At 61.8% G+C, this 15724-nt stretch overlaps 1 protein-coding gene across 1 annotated transcript; it reads right to left on the reverse strand.

Annotated features, from left to right (window-relative positions):
- Window positions 1–1461: 1461 nt before the first annotated feature.
- On the reverse strand, window positions 1462–13475 carry TGME49_214990 (hypothetical protein; the record flags this gene model as incomplete). Its single annotated transcript, XM_002370779.1, has 5 exons — window positions 1462–1554; window positions 2169–2258; window positions 2588–10370; window positions 10764–13038; window positions 13406–13475. 5 exons carry the CDS (start codon window positions 13473–13475, stop codon window positions 1462–1464), a joined length of 10311 nt encoding a protein of 3436 aa, XP_002370820.1.
- Window positions 13476–15724: the final 2249 nt, after the last annotated feature.

Consider the following 15724-nt stretch of genomic DNA (forward strand, 5'->3'; position numbering starts at 1 on the left):
TGCTTTCTTTCCACCCGCACTATGGGGTCGTCAAAAAGAAAACTGGGTACGCGAGGAGGGGAGGGAAATGCAAGAAAAACCAGGACTGTTCCCTCTGTGATGATGCCGTGCTGGTGACGCTGACAAAAGACAGCAATTGAGATTGTGAGCATGTGTCTCAACAATCTAACTGTTCTGACCTGTGTTTTTGAAAGAGCAGAAAAGCAACGAAAAATCAGTGAGAGGATCGGTCGGGAAGCGGAGCGCCCACACAAAGTCGCAGCTGATTGTCGGTCAGCTGGTTCTAAAGGCACCCCAAAACCGAAGAAAACCCGACGTTCGTAGATGCAACTACCAATGACAAAAACGAAAAAAACCTACAGAACACGACTCGCAAGAGTATCACTGTCTGGCACTCAGATCAGGACAAAAAAATCCACAAGAACGGAAACCATATCCAGAGGAAGATTTCGTATCGCAAACCGACAGAAATCAACAGACTGCGAAATACGCGCGCGCCTCACGAAAAACACATTCCTGCTAAGTTTTCTCGTTTTCTTCAGTCTGTCGCCTGCCACCCTTCGAAATCGGGGATATCTGAACCGCTCGATTTGGCGCACAGCGGAGTTTTTCCAGTGTTCACATTTTTTTGAACTTTAACCTTTGGCGTCCTTCGCTATCTATTCGCACGCCACCCGCGATATTCCGAAAAGGACGGGAACATTTCCTCAGATTCTTCCCCCGGGTTCGCCTGTTTCTGTTGCCTAGAGTTACCTCCCGCCTCTGTCTCGCACTTTGCCTCTCTCTCACAGCCGCCACGAGGGAGATTTCAAGCGGTTCGGCACTGGACAAGAAAACAGATCGAACACCGAGATGAAAAAACACACAGGTGTGCCTTTGTCTCCACTTCTGTGTCGCCTTCGTTTTCCACCCTTGTCTCTCTCTTACGCCTGATAGTCGAGAGCACCTGTTCTTTCACGCATACAAAGTGGATTGGAAAAACTCGAGACACATGGTCACCTTGGCTCACTTCTTCCTCATGCCACTCTGCCTCCGCCCCTCTTTTTCCGTTTCTTTCCACGCCGCTTCTTTTCCTCCGTCCTCCACTTTTTCTCCCTCAGGCCTCAGCCAGCGACCGACGGCAAGATCAGGTGATGATGCAACCAGCTGGTCGAGAGGTAGCGAAGCTGAGGAAGTTGCTTCCGCGCTGACACGGCGCTTCTTTTCTCTCTTCACTGCAGGAATGCCTGAGGGCAGGCCAATGCCAGGCGCACGAGAATGAGCGCAGCACTCTGAAAAACGGAGGTGCATGATCCCGCCTCTCTGCTCCATTTGGGTCGATGACTCTGAAAGAAGCAAACGGAAACGAGGCCACAAATCGCCGGTGCCGCACCCACCGCCGTCGCAGAGACAGGAAACTTGCAGAATACATCCACGTCAACGCGAGACTCGAACAAAGACGCCAACAAACTCGGTCGGTGGTCAGTGAGATGAAGGGCGCGTCGGCTTCGCCGCCGGAACATCGCTGGCCTTCCCCGAAACGTCGGCCGCGGGAGAGTCCATTGAAGAAAGAATCTGAGGCAGAACGCAGAACACAAAACACTGAGAGTCGCGTCCGCCACTGGAAGCTGGGACAGACGAAACATCCGAAAACCGTCACACTCCTTCGTGAAATACCGCACATAGAGCCACCGCCTAATAACGCCATCACGCGCATGCAGAGAAGAGGAAACCACGTCTTCCTCATAGCGTCCAACCTCCTGAAGCGCCCCTGACGAGAGCGGAGACTCTGTTGTCCACCACTGACTGCCTTCTCGCTAGAGACATGCATATCATCATGCGTGCGTAGACAACCACGTACTGGGCTTGCAGAAGTACACATTATCCAGACGTTCGCGAAAAACGATACGCCCGTTTCTGATATATATATATATATATATATTTAGGTATGCATGCTGTGATACGATATGATTGAAAGCGTGAAAAATGCTTGTATTATGAGCCTCGACAGGAACTGGAGCATGCTGAAAATCGTCTCCGCGGACGGCGACATGCCGCCTAGCACCACCGCTGTGTTCTTCAGTTATTCGTCTCTTTCACCGCAGACAAAAGGGCACACTGAGTCAACTTTGAAACGAAAGTTGTTTGGCAGTGGGAGACCCTCTGCTGTGTGAAGAGCCAGGACATACCCCGATGAGACACTCGAGGGAAGCGAGTTGTCTTTCGACGCGCCTGTTTGTCGCGGAGGCCTTCTTCTTGTCCCGCTTGCTTGTGGCAGTCTGAAAAGAAAAAAACCGGCACAACTCACTCGATGCATCTGTCTACGCTGTCGAATCCTTGGGTGCGTCACGGAAGCCCCTCTGCCTGATATGAACCGAACGCCCGCGTGAATGTTAACTTGCAGACGTCGCCTCAGAATGTGCCTGCTGTGATGCAAAAGAATCCGGTTTACGGCTCACGCCGTGTAAATCTTGCGCCCGTCAGCTACAAAGACACCACTACAGACAGAGACCCTAAACACCGCCAAACGGTCCGCTCCAAGTTGATCTCTTGCCGTTCTCGGTCATCAACCCACGCGGAGACCTCTTGAGCAGACACCTGGACGTACTTTCCACATGAGGCTCTCTTGAAGCTCCGCGAACTGCTGTCTGCTTTGTTCGAGTTCCAGCTGCCTTTCTTCGGGAGTCATCGCCGAGAGCACTTCGGGCCGCTGCAGCAGCGCCTCTCGCGTCCAGGCCCCGCGCACGAGGCGGCCCTGTTGAGCCCCAGGCGACGCGGCGTCGGTTTGTCCAGTCTCCTTCTTTCCACTTTCGTCTGCGTGGCCTTCTGCGCCTCGGCCGCGCAGGCCCCCTGCAGCGGCACTCGACCGCCTGCTGTTGCCATGCGAGAGGAGACTCACGCAGGTGGGGTTGCGGCGCGAGTCGCTCCGGCGGCTGTCCTCGCCGCGCTTCGGCGTCCCTGTCTCTTCAAAGCCCAAGGCGCCTGGAGCCGCCGTAGGGCTCGGGTCGAATCCATGCAGGCGTTTGTCGCCGGCGCCACCCGCCGCGGCTCCCCATGGACTGGCAGGCGTCGCGGGCGTACTGCGCCAGTTCACGTCCTCCTCGACGTCCCGGGCCTTTGAGGAGAAGAAAGCCTTCCGCGAGAAGGCCTGGGGCGCCTCGTAGTCGTCCCCTCGCCCCCAGTCGACGCCGCGGTCTGTTTTCGGAGTTGCACACTGCAAAACGCCTCCGGGCTCTCCGACGCCAGCGGCGTCCCCGGACGTGGTGCCTGCTCCCTCGCTTTCGCCGTCGCCGAATCTCCGCGCCTCGCGCTCCGTCGGCGAGGCGACACCCGGAGGCCTCTCCTGGACGCCGCGTTCTTCGTGGGGGTTCTTCCCGCGCCAGCTCCCTCGTTCTTTTTCTTCGTCTCTGCGAGCCGAGGCGCGAAACGTCAGCGAAGACGAAGACTGGAAGCAGTTACCTCTCGGGAGACGGTCCTCGCCTTTCGGCTCCATGTCACCGCGGGACCCTCGGTGAAGCGCAGAACTCGGGGTGTCGCGTACGTCCTTTGTCTGGTCCTTCCGCGACTCTAAGGCTTCACTCACAGACGGGCGACGCGAGGGCCGTTGCGGCGAAGACGCAAGAGGCGCGGGCTCTTCATTGTGAGACGCTCGGTGCGGTGTCTCCTCATCGTCAGACGCTGGGGGCACCGTCACCTCATTGTGAGACGTTGGGGGCGCCGTCGCCTCATCGTGAGACGCTTGGGGCGCCGTCTCCTCGTCGCGCGCCGAGTCCCCGGAGCCTGAAAGCGACTTTCGCAGTGTCTCCGGAAAAAGAAGCAATAGAGGCTTGGAAGGCTGCTCGTGCACCTCCTTGAATGTCCCAAACAGTGTCGGATTGGCCTGCTGCTTCTCGCCCGTCTCGGCGTCCTCGTCTCTTTCTCTCTGGCCTTCCTTCCCGCTTTTTTTTTCTGTCATGTGTGAAGGCTCCGACGGGGCCGCGGCCTGGTGAGACGGAGAGGAGACACACGCCTCAGCGGGTCTCTTCGGCGCTGAAGAGGCGACGGCCGCTTGACTCCCGGGGTCACAGAGAGAAACGACCTCCGACCGCGGCTTGGAGCCCAAGGTCGTGTCGTCGCAGTGCCTCCGCTTGGAGTGACCTGCAGCTTCCCTCTCTCCTTTGCTCATTTGGGTGATGGGGACAGCCGAAGCTGACCCGGAGGAGGGAGAAGCGTCTTTGCCCAGCGCACCGAGGGCCCCTGCGGCCGCGGTCGTTTTCGGGGGAGTCCTGATAACGATGGATGCCCAGTTTCGGGGCGGGGCTTGTTCGGCAGAGCCTGCTGAGTTTCGCGATGCAGCTGCAGAAAATGGAGATGTGGGGAAGGGGAATGAGACATCGGAGGCAAGCCAGGAGCTTTCGAGCGACGACCGCGACGCGCACCTGAGACCTGCTGTCTCACTCGCGCCCGCGGCTGGGCCTGCACATGAGGTCGCAGGCGACGTTTCGGTGCCTCCGACCTCGAGTCCGTGAGGCGCGTTCGTCTTTTCTCCGCGGCCGGCGAATCCGCATCTGTCTCCTTCCTCCCGACCTCCTGAGGGGTTCTTCCCTGTCTCGCAACGCGCCTCGCGGTCGCCCGCCGACTTTCTCCCACTGCTTCCAGAGACAGGGTGCTTGGCCTTGGCCGCACTTTTTTCCACCTCAGAGACAGGCGTTACAGTCGTGCTGCTCCGAGCAGCGACCGCGCTAGTTGGGCTCCACTGCTTCCTGGACCAACCCGTCGTCGACGCACCGGCCGCGACTGCGGCGAACGAAGGCGCTGCGTGGAGGGCAGTGGCCGCGCCGATGGTGACGGGCGCAGGGGCGGCGAGGCCCGCGGAGAATCGGGACGGCAGAATCACTGGAGCGACTGAGTCGTCGATCCCTGGCGAAGGAAGGCCTGTCGACAGCTTGTTCACCCCCTCCCTGAGAAGGCCGCTATCTTGAGTCCAGGAACTCGTATTCGAAGTCGCCTCTCCAGAGCCTGGGCTCCCGAGCTCGGCCTCTTTTCGGAGCGCTCCTTCCTCTGGGTCTTCCCGTCGACGCACTTCCTCTTCGTCTCTGCTCTGGCGCCGAGCGCCTCCTTCGGCAGGGGGGCCGCGCGCCAGCGCGTAGGCAGTCCTCATGCGATACGCTTCCTCCGGCTCGCCCTTTGCGTCTGTGCCCCCCCTCGTTTCCTCGACCGACTCTGCACCCTCGCAGGGCCTCTGCCGAGGCCCCTCGTGCGGAGTCCCCACTTCCTGGCCAGACGCCGGGTCCTTCTGTCCCTCCTCACTTCGCCCCAGCTGGGATGGAGACGCAGGCACTCCTGCCGGCTCAAAGCCCCATGCGCAGGATGAAATCTGAGTCGTGTGGAGAGGCGAAGGCAGCTGCACAGGAACGACCCAGGCCGCCGGTTTCTGTGGTCGTTCACCGTCTCTTTCGCTGCCTGCCTGGCCCGCGGGAGTCTCCGGCGGCTCTGCGTCTCCATGGCTGCTGCGCCAGCCCTTGCCGAGCGGCAGAGACAACGCGCTCGAGCCGGTCTCCGAAGGCAGAGGCCCGCTGCTGCGACACGGGAGAGACGGCCAGGAGACAGTGTCGTCCGGGCTGAAATCGAGGACTGGAGACTCGAACCGCCCCGAGACACCCTGGCTGGGTGCGCCATCACCCTGCGCGCAGTGCCACGCACCGCCCCCGCCGTCACTGTGTGCGCGCACTGCGCGCTTCGACGGTGCAGCCTTCTGAGGACCGCCCGCTACCCCGCTCTGTCGTTCTCCCGCCCCCGACATTCCGATCGCCTTGGGCGCGCGCGCTGCGGAAGCCTCTGCTCCGGGATCTCCGTCGTCTGCATTGGGGGCGCCGGGCGCATGCGAAGGCACCGACTGCGACCGCGGAGGGCCCGGGGCCGCGTCGTGGTCGCCGCCCCGACCCCCAGAGGTTCCTGCGTCGCCCTGACGCGCGGGCGAGTCCCCAGACCTGCAGAAGCTGCTCCAAGTTGTCTCCCGAGCTTGCTGGGTTCTGCCACTCCTCGGAGACACCTCCGCGCTCGGCGTGCCATCCTTGGGGCGTGCGCCGGAGGCCCCCTCGTTCCGAGAGGCCCAGCCCGCGTCTGTCCAGTTATGCGCCCCGGACGACGCAGACTGAAAACCTACATCTGCCCCAGGAGCTTGTCGAAGACCCGTGACGAGGCCCTGCACTGACGCGCGCTTGTCGCTGCTCTTGTCTGCTTCCACCCTGTCCCAGCTTCTCCCGTCTTCGGTCTCTCGAGGTCTTCCTCCGGCCTCCCCACTGAGGGGCGAGCCCGCGGAGCCAGCGCAGGGCGCCTCGCCTGCATTGGGAAGAATCTTGCCGCCTCTGAGAGCGAAGGCATCGGGGAGCGGCTGGGTGTCGGAGCCCCGGGAGGCCGCCGTCCCACTCGCTTTCTCCCTCGGAGGGTCAGGGCCTCCCACGGCCCCCGCAAGACTGCTGCTCCTCTTGAACTTGGCGTCACCGGCTGGAGTCGATCCCGGACCGCCTGCAGGGTGTCCTAGCGTCCCTGCGGACTGTCCAGGGAGATCCGCATTCGGCAGACTCGCCGCTGCATGCGCGACGGAAGCCCAAGACCTGCCGAGCGGCCCCGGAGCCGCGCCAGTGCTTCTCTCGCTGCTGAGGACTGAGGAGGCTCTGGACCGCGACGCTGCGCCGACTTCGCCCGAGGCGCTGCGCGACATCGCAGGCCACGCGTTCGCCCTGCTGTCTCCCTCAGCCGCAGACGCGAAAAAAGGCGCGAGGGGCCCCGGACCTGGCACGGTTTCGGAGCCTGCGTCACTGGAGCCGTCGGAGCGCGAGGAAAACCTTCCCACGGAAAATCCGGGACTGGGGTCTGCGCCCGAGTCGCCGAGTCCGGCGGCCTCCTGAGACCCTCCGCTTCGGCGCCGCAGCCCAGCAACCTGTGCGGCACTCGCCAGCGAAGGGCCTTTCTCCGCCACGAAACTGGCCTTCTCTGAAAAAGCAAGGCTCTGCTTCGAGTTGCCCAGGCTCTGCGAGGATAGGAACTTCCTCGGCGTCGCACCGCCCTCGCGCCTCCCTGGCTCACCTTTCTCGCTCCGCCCTCCAGGCGCGAGCGCTGGTGGCACCCCAGCGAAACCTGAGCCAGGGGCTCCCATCATTCCTGTCGCTTGCGCAAGGCTCCAGCGTGGAGCGTTCATCGAGTTCCGGCCCGTGTGAGAGCCTCGCGCCGCAGCCGCCTCTTCGCCCACTGCGCTCTGCAGCGCGCCGCTCATGCTGCGCCGGCGCGGCCGCCCCGCAGGCCCCGAGGCGAGCGAGTGGGCGCCGTGTGGCGCGCGCTGGGCGAAGGGCGCCTGGCGAAAGTGCCCCGAGCTTCCGGGACCTAGGTTGCCGGCTGCAGGCGCGGCGGAGTCTCCGAGAGCAGTCCCCGACAAGGTCAGACCAGCTCCGCTGTAGACGAAGGTTCCAGTCTGCGCAGCACGCCGCGAACCGAGGAAGTGCGAGGCGCCGTACGGCCCGCCGCTCGACGCATAGCCCGCGGCCGCGGGTCCCGCACCGCTGCGCGACGACGAACAGCCAAACGGATTCGACGACGAGCCCCCAGCAGGCCCTGCCGGATTGAGAACCACGACGCCTTGGCCCCCGAGAACAGAGGCGGGACAGGTCCCTGGTGCACTCGCATGCCGCGAAGGAAGCCCGGCCGGAGTCGCGGAGGCGCCGCCGCCACTCCCCGAGCCTGCAGGGTCCCCAGAGGCTCCGCCGGGACCCACTGGCACACCCGTGAGACTGCAGAACTCCGCCTGGGGGAGCGAGGGTCGCGAACCTACGTGGGCGGCGTCGGCGCCGGGAGCCGAGTGCGTCCGAGCCGAGCCGAGTGACGGAGGCGAAGAAGCCGAATGGGGGCCAAAAGGATAGACGCGTGGCGACGAGAGAGGCAGCAGAAGATGAAGGCGGGGGTGTGGTCGATTTGGCGCCCCGGCACACACAGGCGAAGACTCTTGGGAAGACTGGGCATACGTTCGATGCAGAGAAAGTTCACTGCTCGTGCTTCCTCTGCGACGCCGTCGTCCTTTCCGTTCGTGGCTCTCGAGGCTGTCTCCGCTTCCCTCTGGCGAACTGTCGCCTTCTCGAGCGCCGGCACTGCCTTCTCTCTCAGGGCTCGTTCTTCCACCTGACTCGGCAACTTTACACAAGCTCGAAGACCCATCCGGGTGCCCCGCGGCCGCATCAGTTGTCAATGCTGATGCGTCACGTACGCGTTTCGCTGCTTCTTCGGCGTCGGGCGTGGAGGCCTCTACTTCACTGGCTACCGCGCCGTCGTCGCCCTGCGAGGGCGCTTCGCGGGTGAGTCTCCGCTGCGGCGCTGTCCTCGCGTCTTCGCCGTCGTCGTCCGGTCGCCTGTGGCCGGGCGAAGTGACTCCGTTCAAGAAGTCGGCGATCTCTTCTAGGCGCCGTCGCCACACGTCGACTCCCAGGCCACAGATGTCGCCCAAAACGTCGTCGCCCCGAACAGCCCGCTCTTCAGAGGTCCCGGCGGCTTCCAGGCCCAGGTCCGCCTTCTTGCCCGCCTGAGCGGCGTCGGAGACAGAGAAGGCCGAGGGCGACGAGGCGGACTGGACCAAATGTGAAGGCAGCGAATTCGGCTGACGCAGAAGCTGACAGAGATCAAGGAGACTCGCGGCCTCAAGGTCCCCGAGAGTCAGGGGATCCGACAGCTTCTCCTCCTCGAGAAGAGCGTCGTACAGCCCGCTGTCGCTCTGCCAGTCGTCATCGGAGCTCGACGCCGCGCCGTCATCGCCTTCCTCGCCTCGCGTCCTGTCTTTCCTCGACGACGCTGTCGAACATGCATGCGACGTCTCCGAATCGACGTCTTGCTCTTCTTGCTCCGGAGCCAGCGCTGAAACAAGAGGCGAAGCGTCATCCCTCTTGCTCGCTGTCACCGCCCCGCCTTTCTCGGCCTCTCCGCTGCACGTCTCATGGCATGCACTCTCCGGCTGGGTCACGCCCGCAGAGCCCAAAGAAGAACTGCGTCGATTTCGTCGTTGGTCAACAACTTCAGGTTCGGAATATTTCAACGCGGGCGACGCTGTGCTTGGTCGTCTCGCCGCCTCTTCACTTCCCCTCCGACTCGACGAATTTCCGGAATTACTTCTGCCCTCCTGCATGCGCGCCGTCTGTGCTCCCTGGTCTCGGTTTCCGCGGAGAGAGCGGTGCTCTGTGGCTTCACCGTCGCGAGGAGTTGACGCGTCCGCGTGCTGTCCTCCTTTCCGCGGTGGCGCCTCCTTGCGGTTTTGCACCTTGTCTCCGCTGTCGCTCCCCTCCTCCACCTCCTCCACCTCGCTCTTGCCGCGCGCGCCACTGGGCTTCTCCGGGGCCGCGTCTGCCGCCAGTGCGGGCGCCGCCGCAGCAGAGGCGAGGTGAGGCGACCTGCGACTCGGGGGGCCCTCAGACATCGCGGGGGCGACACCACGCGAGGGCGAGAAGCGACGGAGGGAGCGCCGCCTTCTGCTGGTGCCTTGCTTGACGTTGCCGCGGGAGTCTGAGTCTGCGTCGGAGGACGAGGCCGGCATAATGTCGGCCCCGTGGCCGTAGCAGCGGCACAGACAGTCGGAGCCTGCGGACGCACCGACGGAGGGTGGGTGCGTCGACGCCGGGGCAGAGGCGCAGACGAACTGCTGCACATGGTCTCGCTTCCGCTTTTCCGAGTCCGCGCCGCGGCCCCCTGGAGAGGCGCCAGCATGCTTGGGGAGCGACGGCAAGGACGCGAACGGCGCTTGGCCAGGGTGATGAAGGTCGGAGCGCGCCGAGTCGAGCGGCAGCCGGGGCAGGGATACACCCAGCGCGGGCCTTCCGCGGGAAGGCGAAACCAGTGGGAAGGTGATCAGAGGCCGCAGCACAGGGTACGCGACATCGGGCGACTTTATCCGGTCCAACAGCTGGTACGAGTTGGGCAGAAACAGCCGACGGAACCGCGCCGCGTCGCCGGACGCGAGGACTTGCGTCAGGGCCTGCAGGCCCTTTTTCATCGCATGCAGAAGGCGGTAGAAGGCGGTCTCGCTCACGCTGCGGGCGAGGTTGTTGCCGTTGTGCAGCGGGTCTACGACGTTCATACTTCGAAACAGAAAAGGACTCTTCCGCCAGCCTGAGGCTCCCCCCACGCCCGCAGACACACTCGAGGCGTGGCTGCCCGCAGGCGCCCCGGCCGACCCAGGAGGCGGAACTCTTCGATTCGAAAAGGAAGACGACAGAGCCGAAGCGTGCGAAGGCGTCGACGCGCTGCTTCCCCCTCCGACAGAGCTCGCCCCAGCGCCGCCGGACCCACTTGCCCCGACGGAGAAGCCTGGAACGCCACGCGCGCCCGACCCCCGTTGCGTCGTCGCAGCCCCGTACGCGCCGTAGGAGTGTCGGAACCTGACATACAACGCAGACAGCAGAATGCATGCGTCTGAGCGGCAGTTGCGGGGCCTTCTTTGTGCTTCTTCCGCGTCTTGGCGCCGCCAGCAAACATGCCGTCTTCGCATGGCACCCGTCGAGTCCTTGGAGGCCTCCGTGCACGACGGAAAGCCACCGTCTGTTCAGCAGACGTCTGAACTGTTTCGACGCGCTTCGACCCCTCATAGTTCGCCACAAGTACAGACACTCATCACACAAAAGGGAGACTGCCCGCGCCATCACTTCTCCCCATCCTGCTTGTCTTCCCTTGCATTTCCTTAACCTAGTTCGACCCTCCGTTCTTCTCTCTCTCTCCTTCTACTTCTCGGTCGCTTCCGGTTTCAACAGATGCTCCCTTCTTCCCGCACATACCTGTATCTGCATTCCTCGACGAATTCGACGCTTTCCATCATCCGAGCCATGTTGGTGGAGGGTCCCTGGGCCTGCAAGACTTCGGAGGCGGCCCGACCCGCAGGCGGGGCGAGGGGAAGGCCGATGTCCCCCGCGTGACTCCTCGGGAGCGTGAGGGCGGCATGATGCGGAACGGTGCCGCGTTGCTGCTGCATCAGCAGCATGAGGACTGCTGCGCGTTCGAGCTGAGGGTCGTCGTCCACTCCCGGCGCCCAGCCATTCTCATCTTTCCTCTGTCGCCTCGCCAGCAGCCAGGGGGCCTCGCGGCCCTCGTACTCGACCCCCACCCAGTGCTCGCCCATGAAGCGGCCACCATCCGGCGCCTGGGTCGCGACCGCTGTGGGCTCGCCGCGGCGGCAGTGCGGCGCGAGACCCGGCTTCGCCGGCGGGTGTTCGTCGGCCCTGGGACGCGCGTTTGAGGCGGCGGACGCAGGCGAGAGAGGCGGCGTCGGCGCGTTGGCCTTCGAGTCCAGCAGGCCGTCGAACATGGAGGGTGCAGGGAACAACTGGGGGGCCTGCAGGGGCGCCGCCGAAGGCGACACTGCGTCTGGGCCAGAAGCAAGGGTGCCTCCGCAATTGCGCCGGGAGGGCAGCGGGGCGGAGCCGCCGCGGCGATCCTGCACGGACGAAGTTCGCGTGATGAACGTCAGCGGGAGGGCGCCGCAGGCAGTGACCGCGTAGCGGTCCCAGTGGAAAGAGGAGTAGTAGGAGAAGAACTGGTAGAGGAGATGCAGGGGCGTCGGCAGGAGCGCCGCAGGGAAGACGTGGAACAAGTGGAGGACGAGCGCTTCGACACAGTAGGTGGCGAGCAGCCCCGAACGGCTCCCGAGCAGATGCGATTCGTACGCGAACCATGACTTGATGAGGAGCACGGAACGCTTGAACAGATGGTTCCGTCCGATCCGTCTGTCAGCTAGCTCGAGGAAGACCAGCGAACAACACCCTCCGACCTTGTTCACCGATACGTCTACGGCAATGCCGCTCACGATACACTTCAGGATGCGTACTTCGGCGTCCACGAGAGAAGCCTCGCGCAGAGGAAACGTCTTGTGCGACTTCACCTCTGCACGCTGGAACTTCTCGAGCAACACCGCTAGCAACGCGTCGCTCTCCTCCTCGCCTTCCAGCACCCCCGTCCGCCGATTGAACGAAATGACGCCGATGTCCAGGTCCCCGTCGGGCAGAAACGTCCGCAAAGGAAACGAGCCGTATCGATACACCGCAATGGTGATCTCGTCCTCGTCCGCGCAGGACCCAGACGAAGCCTGCCGACCTTCAGGAGACAACGAAGAAGAGGAAAAAGAGGCTTCAGAAGACGAGACAACAGACGCGACGGAAGGGGAGCACTCTGCGAGAGGCGCGGCTTCTCGCCGTCGCGGACTATCTCCGTCGGAGTGTCGAGGGGAGTCCCTCTGACCGGGCTCGGGCCAGGCCGACTCACAGAGCGCCTCCGTTGCGGATTCCGCTCGCCTCTCTCTTTCTCGCAGCTTGGGGCTTTCTGGAGACGCGATATGGTCTGAAGTAGCCTCGCAGGTGCCGCGTCTCTGTTCGCGTTCTCGACAGTCTCGGTCTGTCTCCTCCGCTCTTCTTCGAACTCGACAACACAGACACTCGCAGGGAGACGCGCCGCCCGACGTCTCGCCACTGTTCTGAGAGGCCGACGCGCTGCCTCCAGACCCTCTCTCCTCACAAACGCACCACTCCGGTGATTTGCCTTTCTCGCCTTCTCCTTCCGTCAGTTCTCCCTCGTCCGAACCTGTGCCGACTTCCGACGCGTCTCTTTCTTCTCCCTTCTCCTCCCGGCCCTTCTCCACTTCACCGTCGCGTCTTCGGCGCCCGCACACTGGGCAAAACGCCGTTTCCGGAACGCCTCCTTTCCTGTCATGTCGGGCACAACAGGGACAACTGCATGCGTCGCCAGGCGCAGAGGCCGAGGCCCTCCGGGACTGCCCCGGAACGCGCGCGCCTGCTGTCTCCTCCTCTTCGCCTCCCCCGGTCTTTGCCGCCTCTGCTCGAGTGCCTTCCTCTGCTCGAGTGCCTTCCTCTGCCCCGCTTCCTCTTGCCGGCCGGCTCGGCTCGTCGTTGACCTCGAGTCGACCGCCAGACGAAAAGGAAGCGGACGCGCTCCGCGAAGCCTCGCACTGTCGCACTCTCCACTCCCGAAAGGTCTCCAGAATGAGACCGCGAAGATACCGGAAAACCTCCAGGCGCTTGCGCGAACGATCTGTGTTGGGGCCTGCAGATACGACAGACACACAAATCGCGCCACGGTGAGCGAGAGGAAAGCGGTGGAGCGACCGGAAGCAACGGGGAACGGAAGACGAGGAACGAAGCAACAGCACACGATGTGAAGGCATGTGGAGACTTGGAGGCCGGGTGGTTTCGAGGACTGCCTCGCGCCGGCAGGCGAACGGGCACACAGCGGAGGAGTCAGCGAGAACCATCTGGGGGCGGGAACATACAGGGGTGGTTCGGGGTCTTCTGGAGTTGCCTGAAAAGTCACTGCATGCAACGATATGGAAGCGAGAGAGAGGCGGAGCGACCTTCTTCGTGGGCTGTGTAGCAAGAGAATGCGTTGCCCATGTGAATCCGCGACACCTTACCGATTTCGAGAATAAACTCATCAGTCAGGCTTTCCAGTCCTCGGATGTCTGCACGCTGAGTCCTCGGCATTTTCCCCGTCGGCCGTAGGGCCGCTTCCCTGCTCGTTTCCCACTGGAAAGTCGTCGCTCTACCTCGCCAGTGTTTCCTCTTTTTCAGGCCCAGACACCGAATTGTCGACAAGGTCCTCGAAGTCTTCGTCGCAAAACTGCGACAGGACTGTGGGGGAGTTTACACTACGACCTGGACTGCTGGAATTTAGATCTTGAGCCTGCGTCGCTGCGGAAAGGTAGGCCGCACTGCGATGCGACAACCGCGACCCCAGGACAAACTGTGTCTAGCTGCGCGCTTCAGCCGGACGTGGTAGGCGGAGCGAAAAGTACTTGTGTCTTTCAGATGAAAAATTGTAGAGGATATTAAGAGAGACGCACAGGCACCTCAGAGGAAGCGGCGCAGGGAAGGTATGAAGCGCGGAGCCCGGATAGCGTCTCGCAGCTGCCGAAACGCTCTGTCCCTCCCAGGAAAGACGTGGAGAGTGGACGATAACATGTAGGGGGCAAAACACTGTTGCGAGAGACAGAAAGACGCTGACGCCGTTTGCAGGGAAAAGGAAGAGGCAGCAGGAAAGGAGGGAGGGAACACGGCGCTCGCGAAAACTTGAGTAGCCGTCACGCGCAGATTTTGGTAGGTTCGCCTTCGCGTGTGGCCAGAAGCCAACTGTTTTCACTTTGACGCGAACGAAGGGCCGACGGGAACGAAAGGGAAAAGGAAAGCAACAAACACACAAAAACTGAGAACGGAGTCTCAGAAAGACCGGCACAACGCGAGGGTGTTCGCACGGGGTGTGTTGTGGACTGAGTTGCGGCGGAGGTATCGGCGAGAAACATAAAAGGCGATTGAAAAGACAAAGAAGAGACACGAGAAACTCTTCTTTTTGCTGAAACCCTGCAGTCAGTGAAGGTGTCGCGAGGGGGGCGGATCCTCTCTCGCGGGAAGAGAGCAACAACAGTTCCCAAGGCAGTCACGAAGCAAAAAGGCGTTCCTTAACTCTGGTTACAAACGCTTGTGTCTCTGACGAAAACATATGTGGAAAGCGACACGAGACTGGCACACAAAGATCCTGCTCGTCAACGGGACGGCAGTGTTCTTTTCCATGGCGGAAAAAGCCTTCTGCATGCGACAGAGTCCGCGTTTCGTCAGCACTGGTGTGCCTCGCGTTCTACCGGCAACTTGCGCTCTCAGAGTTTGTGTGGCCACCGCAGTGCTCACTGAATCCGGAACGCGCATGCCCAGAGGCCGGAGAGACCAAGAAGAATCCGGGAATGCAGAAAAGTGAAACTTTAAGTCGGGAGTGTCTTCGTTCTTCCCGACAGGCGAAACACACGCAGGACTCGTCCCCCCGCTGCCAGGCACTCTTTGCGCACCCGCCAAGTTGTGCGCCACACACCCTCGTCTCAGCTGCGGTTCGACCGGTTTTTTCTGCGGTGTGTTTGCGTCCGCTGAATTCCAAGAGCCAAGCGGCAATCTGGAGTCCACAACGCCCTCAAAAACGTTAAAAGGGGGCAGCCCACAGGCTTAAAGTGCACAGGTACCTGCGAGTAGGTCGGGGAGACGACACTGTAATAACTCTCAACTTCATTGTGCCTGCTTTTCGTGAGAAACAAAACGAGCTGGCGGACCAATTTGAAAGACAGACAGCTCCAGTTGAAGGAAGGAAGAAGGCATTTGCGAGAGTTGGCTTACTCGCGCATGTGACCTGCATTCTCACCTCTGGTGCGGGCCTCTGAAATAAAAGACAGACCGACCGCCTTGCGTCAGAGCACAAGTGAGTCATGGTGTTCGCTCCTCCTCTGGAGGAGATGTCTTTGGTAACGTTTCCTTCGATTCTGGCTAGCTGAAAAAAACTGTGGACAGACAAAAAAGTCGACTACGTTTCTCATTATTTTGTGGCGTGCTCGTGCGTTCGACGTAAACCTTTGGTGGACCATCAGCACGGGGAGACAGGAAGTTCACAAGTTCTCTGTTGACAGCTTGAATTCCATGCAAGAACATTAACATCCCTATTATACATACACAGGACGACCGTCTTTGCATCTAGCGTAACGGAAGAAGGTGAACATATCACAAGGATGCCCCCTATGTCTCAACAGCCCGTGCAGCAGAGCCATTGCAATTAAGACAATGTGCCATGTCAGTGAGGCGTAGGTGGTGGGAACAAGACACGATTTGTACCTCATCAGGGAGTGAAACACATTTCTGTCGTTTGTTAGCGTCTATGGTACAGTTTTGTAATCGACTGGAATGCCGTAGAAGCCATCAAC

This window comes from Toxoplasma gondii, chromosome X, assembly GCF_000006565.2.
Source record: "Toxoplasma gondii ME49 chromosome X, whole genome shotgun sequence".
Lineage (NCBI taxonomy): Eukaryota > Apicomplexa > Conoidasida > Eucoccidiorida > Sarcocystidae > Toxoplasma > Toxoplasma gondii.